Below are 15742 nucleotides of genomic sequence, written 5' to 3'. Positions count from 1 at the left end.
CTGACAGCATGTGAGGCAGCTCATGTCACCCAGCGTGTCCACCCCCGCTTTTCTTTTTACATGTTTGATGACTTTTTAATTACATAAGCAGTGTGTGAATTCACTCTTCTTTGGGGGGTAAAAAAAATGAAGCATTATGGGAAAGTCAAATCTTTCTTTAACCAACCCTCCCCCGGACCCTTCTTCCCTAACTGTGTGTCCTTCCAGGACCCCCATTTATACCCACATATATAACACTCTGTGTTTATATATGTATCTGTAGGTGATATGTCATATTGTTTTGGGTTGTGTGTGCATGCTCAGTCACGTCCCACTCTTTGCAACCCCATGGACTGTAGCCCACCGAGCTCCTCTGTCCATGGACTTCTCCAGGCAAGAACACTGGAGTGAGCGGGTTGCCATTTTCTCCTTCAGGGGATCTTCCCAGGGATTGAACCCGTATCTCGTGCATCTCCTGCATTGGAAGGCAGATGCTTTAGCACTGAGCCTCCTGATTTGGGTTACATGCTTTAAAAAAAAAGTTTCTGTGCCCACCATTCTGCAAACTACTTTTCCCCCCATGACAGTGTTTTTAAGATCTGTTGCATAAATATATTACAGTTTTATTTAACCAGTCCCCTGGTGATGGACAGTTAAGCAGTTTCCAGTTGCTCGCTGTCACAAACAATACTGCACTGCATATCCATGTATATGCCTCCTGGGCTCAGAGCAGCCACCAAATGACATCTGTCAGCAATGAACCGCTCGCTGGGGTGGAAGGTCTGGTGGATATTATTGTATGTCCTCCCCAAAGTTTTGTTACCATCGTTAAAAGCAGGTTGGGAGACTGGGCGGGCTCCAGGGCTGGGGTGAAAGGTGCCCCAAGGTGAACTGTTTCTGGGCTGCAGGGGTGCAGGCAGAGGGTGGCTGTCGCCCTCCCCCCGCAGCAGCAGCCCCAGGTTCGTGTCCATGGGCCCGGCCTGCCACGCCCCTGGGCGCCCGCGGCCTCATTCTCGCTCCTGCACGGAGATGCGGCTCTCTTTGCCGTCCTCCTGGGCGACCGGCTGACACCAGCATAAGGTCTCTTGCACCGGAGGAGGCGGGTGGGGGCCGGGAAAATCCTCCGGATCAATCGTCTCCACGGGATCCTGCCTTTCAGCTGTAGGGTGCAGGGCCTGGGCAGACAAGGCTTGGAGTTGCCCCTAGCAACACTTTCGAGCGCTTCCCTGGAAGCCATCCCACCCCTCGCCCCTTTTCCCTTTCCCAAACCAAGGGTCAGTGCTGACTCCATGGGTGCGTCCTGCCCCCTGCTGGCCACAGCGAGGGTGTCACGAAGCTTCCGTAAGGGGAGCCCGCGGGTTAAGGAAATGTTCCTCTATCACCCACTCCTAGACCCCACACCAAGGCTCGGAAGATGCGGCTCTCCCAGGAAAGAAGAGTAAATGTCAGACTTTGCCAGTGGTGCTGGGGAAGCTCTGGGGGAAGGTGAGCTTGGGAGAAAAGGACAAAAGGGGAGAAGCCCCAAGCCCAGAGGAGGGGGAGGGGACTGGCCCTGCCTCAATTTTGTTGCCATATAGGCAACAATGAATCAGTCTTTCTTTCCTGTCTTAAACCCTTTCCTTGGGTGACTTACCTTAGCCTGCCGCTTCTTGGTTATGTTCCCTAGAGAGAAAAAAAAAGGACGGGGAGTGGAAAGGCCAGATCAGGAAACAGGTGACCCATCAACTGTCCCTCCTGCCCCATCACCTCCCCACCTGGGGACTCACTGATACAGGCAGATACCAACAGGACAGCAAACAGGACTCCCATCGTGACAGGGATCACCACCAGGGTCCTCATCCGACTCTGGAAACCTGGAGAGAGCAAGAATTCAGCCATGGCTCCCCAACCTTTTGCCCAAAGCTGCTGTGCTTTGCTGGACTCTCAAATCCTTCTGTGTCAAAGCTCATCTATATCAGAAATTTCAAACACATGTCCCCTAGTAGAAATGTGACCAACAGATGTCTTTAGTGTGACTGGCATGTGTGTGTGTGTGTATGTGTGTGTTTAATTTATAATATTTGCCAACATTTTAAAATTAGGAGATTGCACATTTAAAATTTAGGTATCTGATTTCTTTTACAAATTTGGAAGATCCAGCCCCAGTGGGCCAGCAACCCACCTACCACTAATTGGCCAGAACTGAGTGGTGAAAGTTGCCGATACCAGCTCGCCACACTCCCCACCCCTCCCTACTCTTTGTCCAATACCGAGGCCCAGCCTCATTTACATCTGCACCCTTGTCTTTGTTATAGAAGAATGGAGAGGAAGGGAAAGTGTTTCTTGTGCCTAAGTCTCTATTCTACATGGGAAACTGGAAAAAAAGACCAGAGGTGTGGTAAGGACTAAAGTAAGACCAATGAAGCACTGCCTTAGGACAAGACTGAAGAGGACACCCAAAAGCTCAGTAATCAAGATAAGTCGTATTTTTTTGGCCATGCCACACAGCATATGGGATCTTAGTTCCCTGGCCAGGGATCGAACCCATGTCTGCTGCATAGGAAGTGCAGAGTCTTAACCACTGGGCTGCTAGGGAAGTCCCAAATAAGTCATATTTTAATGTCATGTTTTGAAAAATTATATCAGCAAACTCTGGCCCACTGGCCAGCTACCTGTTTTTAAATAAAATTTTACTGGAACTGGAGTCGGAACTACAGTGAGGCAAGTGAGGCTGGGTTGTGCAAATACAGGGTTGGAGCCTGTCTTTATTTAAACTGGTGCTATTCTATTTGTTATGGAGTTTTCACAGTAATTTTTTTTTAAGTATTGCCTCAAATATCTATCTTGATGACAGCATTTTTCTGGTGCCCCCTTAAATATTGTGCCCAAGGCAAGTGCCTTCCTCACCTCACCCCAGTCCCAACCCTGCCAAGAGGAAAGCGAATTTTAAGGAAAAGCAGAGTGCCTTTTTCTTACCCCTCATCTTTTTCACTCATTAACTGGATCCTGCCTAATCTCTGTAGTTATTTGAGTCTGTGATCTGGGCTGTAAGTCACCTCCTCATTCTAAAATCAAAACTGAGGTCCCTGGTGGCCTAGAGGTTAGGATTCCGGGCTTTCAGTGCTATGGCCGGGATTCAATCCTTGGTCAGGGAACTGAGATTCTGCAAGCCATGTGGCGTGGCCAAAAAAAAACAAAACTGAGAGCCTGAGAGGAAACAATGTCACACACGCTGGTCCTCAATGTGCAGGGCGGCAGAACAGCACTGACGGGGCGCCTCCAAAATGCCTGCGCCCATGCCAGGGATTCACACTGCCCTAGTAGGGGAGGTGGTATTGTCCCATTTTACAGATGAAGAAACTGAGGCTCAGAGAGAGGGAGTGACTTGCCCAGGCTCCACAGATAAGCAGCAGAGCTAGATTGCCACAGTTCCAAACTGCCTCCCCTCTTGCTTTAGCCTCCCCTCCCTCTTTCCCTACCTGTGCTTCCGGGTACCCCAGTCTCCCCTCAGCTCTCCACCTTCTTAGCCGGCCGCTGGAGCCCACTCTCCAGGACTTACCGCAGACAACATCTGTCTTGTTCGTCCCCACGTGTTGTTCCACCAGGCCTTTTCTCTCGCAGCTGTGTACAGACATGCGTGCACATGCAGACACACAGAGACAAAGAGACACTAAGTTTCCCCACTTGTGAGATTTCCAACCCCAGAGGGAGACGGCCAACAAGCAACAGCACAGGTTCACGGAGCATATGTTATGTGCGCTCTCCTGTGCTGGTTGTTATGGGAATGACACGGACTGTTCATACAGAACTCGCGAGTGCAGAGGAAAGACAACGGTAAACCGTGAAGGAGTGAGGGTAGGAAAGCCTCTGACGAGTGCCAAGTGCATGTGAACGGGGCATGGTTCAGGGTAAGGAGGCAGAATCCACAGTGACCGGAATGCGAGGACGAGGGGGCTGCTCAAATTTGGCACCACTGATGTCTGGGGGCCACATAATTTTTCTTCTGTGGTGGGGACTGTCCTGAATACTGTAGGATGTTTAGCAGCGTCCCTGGCCTCTAGAGGCCAGTAGCATCCTTTTGTGAGAACCAAAATATCTCCAGATATTGTCACATGTCCCCTGGGGGAGAAAACTGCTCAGTTGAGAATCTCTGGTTTGAGAGTCATCCAGAAAGACTTCCCTGGGGAAGTTAGATCTCAGTGGGCCCTTGAGGGATGTAAAATTTAGAACATCAGTATATGTAGGGCGTGCCAGGTGGCTCAGTGGTAAAGAATCCACCTGCAATGCAAGAGACACGGGTTCAGTCCCTGGATGGAGAAGATCCTCTGGAGAAGAAAATGGCAACCCACTCCAATATTCTTGTCTGGGAAATCCCATGGACAGAGGAGCCTGGTGGGCTACAGGCTGTGGGGCTGCAGAGGAGTCGGACACAACTTAGCAACTGAACAACAATAACAACATATTCTCTTTAAGCAGGACAACATGATACGAAGGATTAGGTGGGTGATGAGCCAGATGGTATAAGGAAACTCTGGAAAATTGGGTCTTTAGAACCAGATCACTAATCAGCCATGAAGTTTTCAGCTGGATTCAGCTGGTGGGTCGTGGCAGCATCCAACCACATAACTAAAGCTGCTAGAGGATTTAATGGCCAAAGATCTCCCAGGCGGAGAAATGACAGAAAAATGGCTTTCCAGGAGGCCACTGCCAAAGCAGTGGCCAAACATGAGATGATGAAGACTTGGACCAAGGTGGTTCCCCGGAGGAATGGAAAGGGACGGACAGAGAAGGACATTGCAAAGGACAAAACATCTAACGCAGGAAAAAGAGAAGTTTCAAAGAAAGCACATATATGAGAAGAGTGCTTAAGAGTTTTTGAAACACATTTACATGTCTTTTCCTCGACCCTTGTGAAATGAAGGTCATTCTCATTTTCCAAATGAGGACACCAAGGCTCAGATGAGGGTCACAGTCCCACACGGTCATACACTTTCTAAGCTGAGTGAGTCTGGAACCCAGTGCTCTGGTTCTACCAAACCAAGGTGCCTCCCTTTCTCAGTCAACATTTATCAGTAAAGATTTATTGAGCACCTACTATGCAGCAGATGCTGTTTGGAGCATAAGTGATATATCCATGGAAGAAAAATAGAGCGCCTCTGCAGTTCAGGAGTTTGCCACCTACTGGAGACAGGCAGACAGTCAACAGTATATACGGGATGCCACTATCCGTGTGAAAGATCCGTTTGCATGTGTGTGCCTTTGTTTGTTTGCGCAGAGAACCTCCAGAAGGACACGCGTGGTCCAGTGGCTGCAGGATGGCTGAGGGCGGCAAGGGACGTATCACTATTGGCCCTTTTATGCCTTCTGTCCTCACGCCTGTCTTACTCATTTTTTCAAATTAAACGTAAAAAAAAACTTAATCAGGCGTGTGCTTACGCGTATTCCAGGCAGAAGACTTTAATGCAAGAGAACAAACAGTGCGTTGAGGGAATTGCAAGCAACATGATGTCACGAAGAGATCACGAGATGGAGCTGGGAGGTCGGAGGCTGTGCAGAGGAGTCAGGGTTTCATCCCAAAGGCGCAGAGAGCCGCGGAGCATTTTAAACAGGGAGTGCCATGCTCCGGAGAGAACGGTGGAAAGCTTACTTTGGCAAAGGGATGGAGAGCCAGCTGAAAGGGAGAGGATCGAGGCAGGGAGGCCAGTGAGGAGGCTATAGCATCGGCCAGACCACTGTGGTGAGGTCCAAACTAAGGTGGTGACAGGGGAGATCAGAGAGAAGGAGGAAGAGTCCCCAAACATTTGGAAGGTTAGACAGACAGGACTTAGGGACTGATTGGGGGAGACAGAGGGGGACCCTGCAACAGGTACCCAGAGGCACGTTTGCGCCCATCACAGCGGGTGAAGGGAGCAAGCAGGTGCCCGTGGCTCATCTCCGAGGAGGTGTACCCTCGGCAGGTAGATACGACAGTCTGGGACCTAGGAGACAAATCTAGACAGATGGTGATGGGGAACGATCCGTAGCCAAAGCCACGGATGTGGAAAAGATGGTCCAGGGGAGGTGGGCAAAGTGAGCGGAGACTAGAGCCTAGAACAAAGGCCTAGAAAACCCGTTTAGGAGGAGGAAGGAGGGGCTGAGAGGGGTACAAGGAAAGGAAGAGCGGTGTCACTGTACCCCCCACGGAGGGAGAATTTCACCAAAGATCAGAGAGCAGCGGTGTCTACTACCACCCAGAGAGAGCAGGCAGGAAATGCCCAAAGTGTCTGGTTGGCCATGGGGGTCCCTCAAGACATTCTAGAGGTGTGTGAGTGTGTGGACATGGGGAGCGGGGACCGAAGGACTGGTGGCCAGAGAGAAGGCAAGCGGGTCCCATGCCCCTCTTGGGGCAGGAAACACAAGGGCTGAGTCCTTATACCTTGTCCAACGGTGACACTTTTCAAAAGCAGATGACACGTTGGAGAAGAAGCCGAGCGGGCAGGGTTCACAGACGGTATCCAAAAGCCCTGTAGCTGAGGGGGAGAGGAGGCATTAATCGTTACAGTGGACCCCCTGTCTGGCTGTCAGGGGGACCGGTGGGCAGGGAGGACCAGACGAGCATCCTGCTTCAAAGCACTTCTTCCCGCAGCACACACCTTCCCTTGCTGCAGGCAGCCCCTAGGGAGGCTTCCCCCACGGCCCTCCCGAGCCCAGTGCCCACAGTGGGCCGAGGCTGATGCCCACAGTGGGAGGCAGAGGCAAAGGTTCCATTTCCAACCCACTATGGTGGAGATGTCAAGGTAGGCCGGTCTCTCAGCCTCTGGGGCGGAGTGCCCGCTGCCCAGCCCCTCTCCTTGGGCCCTTGCCTCCTCTCTCCTGCCTCTAGAACTGATTCCCAGACAGGCCACTTACCGATCTGCTTGACCCCGAAGCCAGGGAGACACAAGCTGTGGGGCGTGCAACTTTCGCAGGTGTGACTGGTACAGTGTTGGCCTTCGACACATACACAAGTGGTGTCTGTATTCAAGGTGCCCTCGCTCTGGATCCGGAGCCCTAGGTCTGTGCAGAGACAGGAAAGAAGGATGGGAACCCCTTACCGGCCGTGATCCAGGGGCCCCTGATCTTCATATTTCCTGTTCTTTTCTTTTAGACCCTCTTCCTAGCAGGAACGGCAATCAAATTAGGTAACAACCAAGACAACCCAGACTCTAACCAATCAGAACAGACACTGGCTATTAAAAAAAAAAAAGTCAGGATGGCTGTACTGTCAGGAATGAGCTGGAATATCAGCCTGACTCCCAAGGGCCCCTTCCCCCGCAGCCTACGCACTGGGGTTGCAGTATCTGTGCTCGTGACAGTATTTCTCTCTGTTCCAGGTGGACAAGAATTCGCCTTTACCGCAGGACTGGCATTCTGTTTTGCTGACCTCTGTGCAGTCGTTCACCAGTTTCTGTCCTGGAAAACATCCGGAAATGAGGGCACTCCAGGCAACCCAATGAGTCAGACACTTAATTGAAAAGTGGTAAAGCTGGGCTTTAGGGAGGGGGCTTCAAAGAGGGCAGTCTCAGACCCTTCCAGCCTTCATACTCTGGTATAGGACGCAGAAGAGATAGGAACCCTAGTTCTGGGTCAGCAGAGAGGAAACTCAGAACATCCTGGGGCAGGGACAGGGAATCCCAGGGGTCATTTAAGACACAAGCTTATAGTTGACACATGAGATCTACATGTGCCAGCAGACCAAGACAGGTCCCACGTGGGGCTAGAGCGTCTCACCCGGCGGGCACAAATCACAGCAAAGACTGTTCACTGGGTATTGCTTCTCTCCACAAGCAGTGGCTGGTTCTGAGTGGACCTAAAAAAGGAATTGGGTGATTTGAAGGGATCTTGAAATCTCAGATGTAGCCTCCTTGGCTCACAGGTGCAAATCAGGCAGGACAGAGGGTAGAACCGAAGTTTAAGTGCAAAGCAGAAAAACGGGGCCTGTGTGTTATGTGTTGCATTTGTTTTTAACTAAACCCCCAACTAGTATGATGACAAAGGTACCCAGAGAATCATTCTGATATTTTACAAAGTAATTGCGCTGTTAACTCACAGTATTCATTGAACTAAACAGATCTTCCTTTTGGCTTGAGGGCTGAGTCTTTCCTCTCCCCAGCAACCCAAGAGCACATGAGGACTCCAGGATCTACCCTGGAGTCCTGAAGCTGGCTGACTCCAGCTGGTCCTAGTCAAAATGGGGGCTATATTTAGCATGTGGCCTCTTCCTTCTATTCTTTTGCTCCCCACCCTCTTCCCCTTTCCGAGCCTCATCATGTTTTCTCCCTCCAACCTCTCATCATCTGATCATCCAACCTCTCCCTCACGAAATACAGGATGGAGCAGCTGGAAGCATAAAATCCAACTCTTTCACTTCACACATGGTGAGACTGGGGACCAGAAAGGCTGATTCACTTGCCCAAGGTCACGCAGTGATAGAATCCGAATGAGAACTCAGGTCTCAATATTTCCTGTCTCCATCAATGTGGGTCTCACCTGCATCATTGTCACTACATCCAGGTACCACCCATGCTATTCATGACTTCTTGTTCATTTAAATACATTTATTTTCAAGGTAAACCTCATAGCATTGCCATGAGAACAAAACTAGTATCACTTCTCATAAATAAAAGGCAACCCTAAAAATAAATTCAGCAGAAACAAAACAATGTCATTAAACCATAGCTGATTGCTTTGCTTACTGACAGCCCTCTACCCCAGGCCTACTCCTGATTTTTGTTTTAAAAGGAGGATTAGCAAGGCATTTGAGAGGTATTAACTATATTCTAGCTCCAGCAACTTCCTTCTTGAAAAAATGAAAAGGATTTTAACTAGAACTGCAAAGTGAATTTGTGTTGTTAATTCTACATCCGCATGGGGTTGCAGAAGAGTTGACATGACTTAGCAACTGAACAACAGCGACCGCGGCATGCTCTCTAAAATCATCTCACACCCTGGGAACAGCCAGTGAAAAGAACAGTTTTAAGGGTCAAACAGCGTAAAGCTCCAGTCTTGACTTTGTAACACTTAACTAGTTATTTTGCTTCTCTTATCCTCAGTTTCTACAACTCTAAAATGGGAGAAATAATGCCTGCCCCACAGATTAGGACTTCCTAGGTGGCCCTGGTGGTTAAGAACCCGCCTCCCAATACAGGAGACATAAGAGACATGGGTTTGATCCCTGGGTCAGGAAGACCCTCTGGAGGAGGATATGGCAATTCACTCCAGTTTTCTTGCCTGGAGAATCCCATGGACAGAGGAGCCTGGCGGGCTACAATCCATGGTGTCACAAAGAGTCAACTGAAGCAATTTAGAATGCACGCATGCACAGATTAGGTTGTGAAGATGAGAAAGAATGGATGAATATGGCCTGGTACAGTGTCCAGAACATAGGAGGTGCTCATTAAATGGCACTTTTAATTATCATACATACATAAGTATCTGCTGGGTTGCCCAGCACCCTGGCTACCAGGAACCTACCTAATTGGTGCTTCTCATTCAACTCAGGGCCGGTAGGGGTGGGGGGAGGGTGGTGAATTACTTACAGAAGTGTATCTTATCCCAAGCAGGGAAGGAGACAGCAAAGGTCACTGCTCCCGCCATCACATCACAACACACCATCCCGTGAACGTTCTCCCCACAAGCCCATGGACCTTCCCCCCACACTCCCAGAACAATAAAAGTCCTCTATGCCATTTTCAAACATATGAGAAATATAGCCCCTCCTCTGAAAATGTGTCGAATCCCCAGTTCCCACGTCATAGTTTCAAGCCTTCTGACATGCGGTAGCTCAGGACCAAGGCTTGGAAACTCTCACCATCTGAGAGGCTGGCTCAGAAATCAGGCAGATGTACATTTATCAGCAGGTTCCATCTAGCTAAGTGGATTGGGGCAAGCCATTTTCTCTCTCTGAGCCTCAGTTTGCTCATCTGTATAATGGGGGAGTTGGAAGAAATCAGACCAAGAATGCATGTAAAGTATTTTGCTCAGAGCCTGACACACAGGAAACTCTCAGTAAATAACCTCAGATATTGTTGTCACAGCCTAGTCTCCACCTGGAGCTAAAACTGGGACTTTGCTCTTGAGAAGCTCAGACCACCTTTCACCCTATCCCCACTGGCTTTTCCTCCACTTCTCCTCCAAGAGCCCCCTTCCTGCCTCCTTACTCCCTAAGAGCCATTGCTTACAGTGAAAATGAAAGTGCTGGGGCCAGAGCAGCTTCCCCACAGCATCTCTCCCCTTGCTGCTGACCCCCTACTTCATGGGTCATTCCTGCCCTGCCTTCATGCCAGAAAGTACAGCCCTTGAAATTTAGGGGGAGACCAGAGGGGTGGGGATGACAGTGTCAGGTACTTGGGGGATTCCCAGCCTCCAGAATGAGGAACTACAAAAATACATTTAAACTAGAAGCGAGTCAAGTGTGGAACTCTGAAAATCCCGGAGATATGCTTGGTTGGGCATATCTGAGCCCTTCTGGGGTACCTGGAGAAACCCCTGCTGGTCTCCCAGCCCTTTCATGGTCCCATGAACTGTTCAGTTCCCCCGAGAGTCCCCTATGTCATCTTAAATTCAGGAGGCAGGGACACAGCCTTGGGTATTCCTCCTATGTTGGGGGTTGGGGAGGATCACCAGGATTTGGTTCTGGAGTGGGAACGTTAAAAGCTCCTTGCCTTCTCAGAGAAGCACCTGGGCCACTGCCCTCATCCCTTGCTCCCGCAAGATGTCCTGGAAGAAGGCCACCCCAGCTGGCAAGGAGGTGATAACCACTCACAGAGGCTGGCATCTATCCACATTGGGAAAGAGACAGGAAACCGGCTAGACCCGCCCCTTCCCTTGGCTGGCCTCCCTTCTCACTTCTGAAACCCCTCACCGTCTCTTTGGGGCCAGCCTTCGAGGCAGACCCAGACTCTACAGTTTTTTGACCAGATAAAGGCTTAAGGCTGCCGAAACCCCCAACCTCATCTGCGCTGCCTAGGCGTTTCCTGCGGCGACCCCACTAGGCGCCCTCTGTGGGCCACCTGGGACCCCCACCCCTGCCCGGGAGGAGAGAGAAACAGTCCATCTCATTCAGCCATGACCCCGGGTACCCTACCCAGCTTCCCAAAATCAGCTCAGAAGGTTCCCTGCACGAAGTATCGCTTCTTTTCCCATTCCCTACTCTCTAATCTCAAATTCCCGCCTCTGGTCGGAACGGAATTTCAACTTACGGCGGTCAGAAAGAAGCCCCAGAAGAGACACTGCAGTGGCAAACGAACCATGGCGAGGTGAGAACCCGGCGGCCGGAGGAGAGCGCGCCGGGACTTGGCCGCTTCCAGTTCCCCTGTCCTGGCCCGGGAGCCCGCCCAGGAAAGAAGCGGGGTCTTCGGGGACCAATCGCAGCCAGCCTCGCTAGCGGAGGGGCGGAGCTCCCGGAGACACACCTCCCTGGGATTTCCCCCAGGACATTCCCGGGGAGTCTAATTCCCCAAGGAGTTTAGGGACGCGCTTTGGGGAAGGAAGCGGGGAGAAGAGGGGAAAGCGTGGTTCCAAGGAGAGCTCTTCATGGGACCCCCCCACCCCCCCGCGCACCCTAGGACTACAAAGGCCGAGCAGGAGGGAGGCAGCCGCTTTCTGGGGATGGGGATGAGGAGTTGGGAGAGAGGCGAAGGGAGTGGAAAGAGATCCCTATGGGTGTTGAGAAGACTCCCCCACCCTGCCCCGTTCTTCCCCGCCGCCTCCGGCAATCCCGGCGGAACCGAAAGTGTCGAACGCCGCGGATGGAGAGGCCTAAGGAAGTTCCCAGAAAACGGGAAGGCCACGGCTGGGTAGTGGAAGGAGGGTTGGGGGAGGGGGGCCTTTCAAGGAAAAGAGTTTCCCAACTTACAGTTTCGCTCTCTTTCAAAGGAAATTCCCTCGCGTGGGCGCTGCGTCCCAGCGCGCCCCCTCCCCCATCCCACCCATCCATCCATGCGTGCAGTCCCCACCAGACTCTATTCCATTCCAGTTCCTTTCCGCTACGTGAAAACAAGCACTTAGACTAGACCAGTCTTTCGTGGGCTCGCAGGACCCCTTGAGAATCTTAGGAGACTGGAGACCCCCTAGTTCTGCAGAAGCACACGTCCTTGTAGCGATTATTTCCCCAGTTCAGACCCTCCAAGCCTTTCCTGAACCAGTATTAACACTCTGCTCTGCAGCAGGGAACACCTGGGTTCTGGCCTAGGCTCTGCTTCTGATGGGCTGGGTGTCCTTGAGCCTCGGTGTGCTTCAGTGAAACCTAAGGAGCTTGAACTAGAAGGTGTTTGGGGTGATGACTCTCCAAGCTCTGAGTTTCTGGGCAGGGTCAAAAGGCCAAACTGCACAGAGCAGAGGGGACGGGAGAGAGCTGCTAACCCCATTCTCCTGGCTTCTGCTGCAAAGGGCACATTTGCAGACCTGTAGATTCTACCTTCAGGATCCATCCCCTCTCTTCTATCCCCTCTGCCACAACTTTAATTCAGAGGCTCGGCATCTTTCACCTGGACTGTCACAACAGCCTCACTCATACAGTTAAGTATTTGTTGAGTCTCTGCTATGTTCCAGGTAATTCTGAGCCCTATCTCTCTCTCTCACTGTGCACATTGTTGCAATTCTGTTTGTAGGATCTGGTCTGATGGGGGCACTTCACTGCTTAAAAACCTTTTTGCGCTGCTCTGTACCCTTGGAGAAGACTCTTGAGAGTCCCTTGGACTGCAAGGAGATCCAACCAGTCCATTCTGAAGGAGATCAGCCCTGGGATTTCTTTGGAAGGAATGTTGCTGAAGCTGAAACTCCAGTACTTTGGCCACCTCATGCGAAGAGTTGACTTACTGGAAAAGACTCTGATGCTGGAAGGGATTGGGGGCAGGAGGAGAAGGGGACGACAGAGGATGAGATGGCTGGATGGCATCACTGACTCGATGGACGTGAGTCTGAGTGAACTCCGGTGATGGACAGGGAGGCCTGGCGTGCTGCGATTCATGGGGTCAAAAAGAGTCGGACACGACTGAGCGACTGAACTGAACTGAGACCCTGTTGTTGTTGTTCAGTCACTGAGTCTTGTCCAACTCTCTGCAACCCCATGGACTGTAGCACACCAGGTTCCTCTGTCCTCCACTATCTTCCAGAGTTTGCTCAAATTCATGTCCATTAAGTCGGTGATACTATCTGATCATCTCATCCTCTGTCACCCCTTCTCCTTTGCCTCCTTTGTCTTTTCCAGCATCGGCTTTTCACATCAAGTGGCCAAAGTACTGGAGCTTCAGCTTCAGCATCAATCCTTCCAATATATGTTCAGGGTTGATTTCATTTAGTATTGACTGGTTTGATCTCCTTCCTGAACAAGGGACTCTCATCTGAGGATGGTCCAAACTCCTTCTCCTGGTGCAGCTGAGTCTCCACTCAGCCCCACCCTCTTTTCCCACGTTCACACCCTGCTGTGTCCTACCATGCATGCTGGCTTCAAGCATCCTCGCCTTTTCCTCACTTTCCAAAGGCACAGTCGTTTCTTTCTTCTGTCTTGCTGTTTTCCTCCTTCCTTCTCCTTCCTCGAATGAGTTTAAATTTTACCTTCTCTTTAGATAAACCTCTTCTTAACTCCCTGAGACAGAAGTAGATACTGCACCCCACCTTCGCCCCTGCTCCCATGTTCCCACAGCATTAATATGCTGAATTCTCAACCCATATGCCTGGCCCCATTTGATGGTGAGCTCTTTGAGGGCAGGACTGAATCTGTCCCAGTCCTGGGCACCAACACATTTGCTGAATGAATAAATAAGTGAGTAGGTTCAATAACTTCTTATTCTAAGCACAGTCTCCGTCAGAAAGGAGGTACTAAGCTGGTAGTTTCAACACAGACCTCAAGTTGATACCCGTAGTCCCAGAACACTTGAAATCAGAGACCAAGGAATTTCATGAAAGTCACACAAGCATGCCTGGGATAGAGACAACATTAAAATATCTTTTCCCTTTTTAACCCACTTTGAAAAACACAAGCACCATTTTCATTCCTAGGGGGGCGGTGGAGGGGGGCGTTACTATAATAACTTAAGCCATTACTTATTCTTTATTTGCTTGATTCTAAAATTGGGCCCTTCACAAAACTGCCTTGGGAAGCAAGTACACAGGATTAAACATTAATTATATTATATAAAACATATCATAGCAGCAATTAAAGCAGCTTAAATTAATGTGTGAAAGAATAAATAGTAGCCTCCGGGTGGCCCCATGGGGCGAAGACCAGATGAGATAAAGAGAAGATATTTTAGTATATGCATATCCCGAGGAGACATGGGCTGGCAGGCATGGGCCCAGAGAAGGCATCGAATCTTCTTGGGCTGAGAAGAGTGTGCTGGCGGAGGAAAGAGAAAAGATGACTTCTGGGGAGGGTGACAATATTTCAGAGTCCCACTGAAGGGTGAAACCGTGAAGCATTCAGTGGTGGGAATAGGGCAAAAGACATTCCAAAGAGCAGGAACCCAGGATTTTGAAATCACAGAAGAAATGGCCTTTGTAGGGAGGTGGGGGCGGTGGGGGAAGTCCCAGGGCCAGATAAATAGATGAGAAGCGGGCCTGAAGGTCAAGTCTGCAGCACTGCTGGAATCTGGCTGCTAGGTGGTTCTAAAATACAAACCCGATTGTGTGCCTCCCAGACGTGAAGCAACCCCACAGATCTCTCACTCCCACAAGCCCACAGGGCCTCAAGGCCTGCATCTCTGTCCTCCCTGCCTTCAACTTTCCGCTCCAGACTGTGCTGTCATCGCTGCAGGGAAAGCCCTTTCCCACTGTCCTTTCATTGAACCAACTCTTTCTGTTTTTAAAAAGTATTTATTTGACTGCGTGGGGTCTTAGTTGTGGCATGCAGGATCTTCGTTGCATCATGCAGATTCTTTCGTTGCAGCACACAGACTCTAGTTGTGACCCTCGGGCCCTGGAGCTTGCAAGTTTCAGCAGTTGTGGCTCCTCTGTCCATGGGATTGTCCAGGGAAGAACACTGGAGTGGGTTGCCATTTCTTCTCCTTGAGTCTCCTTAAAGAACGTAGGATTTTTAAAACTTATATATACATATATATATATATATATATATAATTTTACTTTGTTTATTTTTCATATTTTTTGGCCTCGCTGGGTCTTCACTGCAGTGTGCAGGCTTTCTCTAGTTGTAGCATGCAGACTTAGTTGCTTCATGGCACATGGGATCTTAGTTCCCTGAGCAGGGATCAAACTCGCATCCCCTGCATTGCAAGGTGGATTCTTAACCACTGGGCCACCAGGGAAGTCTCCCAACCAGCTCTTTCTTATCCTTCAAGGCTCAACTCAGGTGCCTCTTCTCTGGAAAGCCCTCTCCATCAGCCAACCTGGGATGCGCACCCCTAGCTCCCCATGCCTGCTCAGAACCCTGGAGCTGCTTGCCTAGGTAAGACTCCAGCTCTACCACACCGTATTTCAATTATTCTGTTTACTCACAGAACCAGTGTATTGAGGTGACTCAACTCAGTGGGATATAATAATGAAGCTTTTTTCCCCCTAATCTCTGCCTTCAGTCCTGCTGTGTTGAATCTCCATTTTCCATTCCTTAACAACATCTTGGGCAGATTGCATTACTTTAGGATCACTTTCTGTTGTTAAGCTTCCATCCTTGAAAGCTTTATTCTCAAACTCAATTTAAATCTCATTTGATCTTCTCCCTTACTTATCCAAGGATTGACTTGAGCCAGGACCCCACATGTTTGGATAAAAACTGGAAGTGGGTGTGTGGCCTGATTGGGAGACATACCCT

General features: G+C 50.3%; 1 protein-coding gene across 2 annotated transcripts; it reads right to left on the bottom strand.

Moving 5' to 3' along the window:
• Positions 1–577: 577 nt before the first annotated feature.
• CD40 (CD40 molecule, TNF receptor superfamily member 5) lies at positions 578–11304 on the bottom strand. Of its 2 annotated transcripts, none has more exons than XM_010835047.1 (9): positions 11178–11304; positions 7708–7786; positions 7264–7389; positions 6847–6993; positions 6374–6467; positions 3518–3579; positions 1734–1832; positions 1613–1641; positions 578–1154 (listed from the first exon to the last, which is right to left on the bottom strand). In XM_010835047.1, the coding sequence occupies exons 1-9, from the start codon at positions 11226–11228 to the stop codon at positions 987–989; spliced, it is 855 nt and encodes a 284-aa protein (XP_010833349.1). In that variant the 5' UTR covers positions 11229–11304; the 3' UTR covers positions 578–986. The 2 variants fall into 2 exon arrangements, with proteins under 2 accessions (XP_010833349.1, XP_010833351.1); XM_010835049.1 differs by having other exon boundaries at positions 1746–1832.
• Positions 11305–15742: the final 4438 nt, after the last annotated feature.

This window comes from Bison bison, unplaced genomic scaffold, assembly GCF_000754665.1.
Source record: "Bison bison bison isolate TAMUID 2011002044 unplaced genomic scaffold, Bison_UMD1.0 scf7180017864038, whole genome shotgun sequence".
Classification (NCBI taxonomy): domain Eukaryota; kingdom Metazoa; phylum Chordata; class Mammalia; order Artiodactyla; family Bovidae; genus Bison; species Bison bison.
This window is presented reverse-complemented; position numbering and strand designations above follow the sequence as displayed.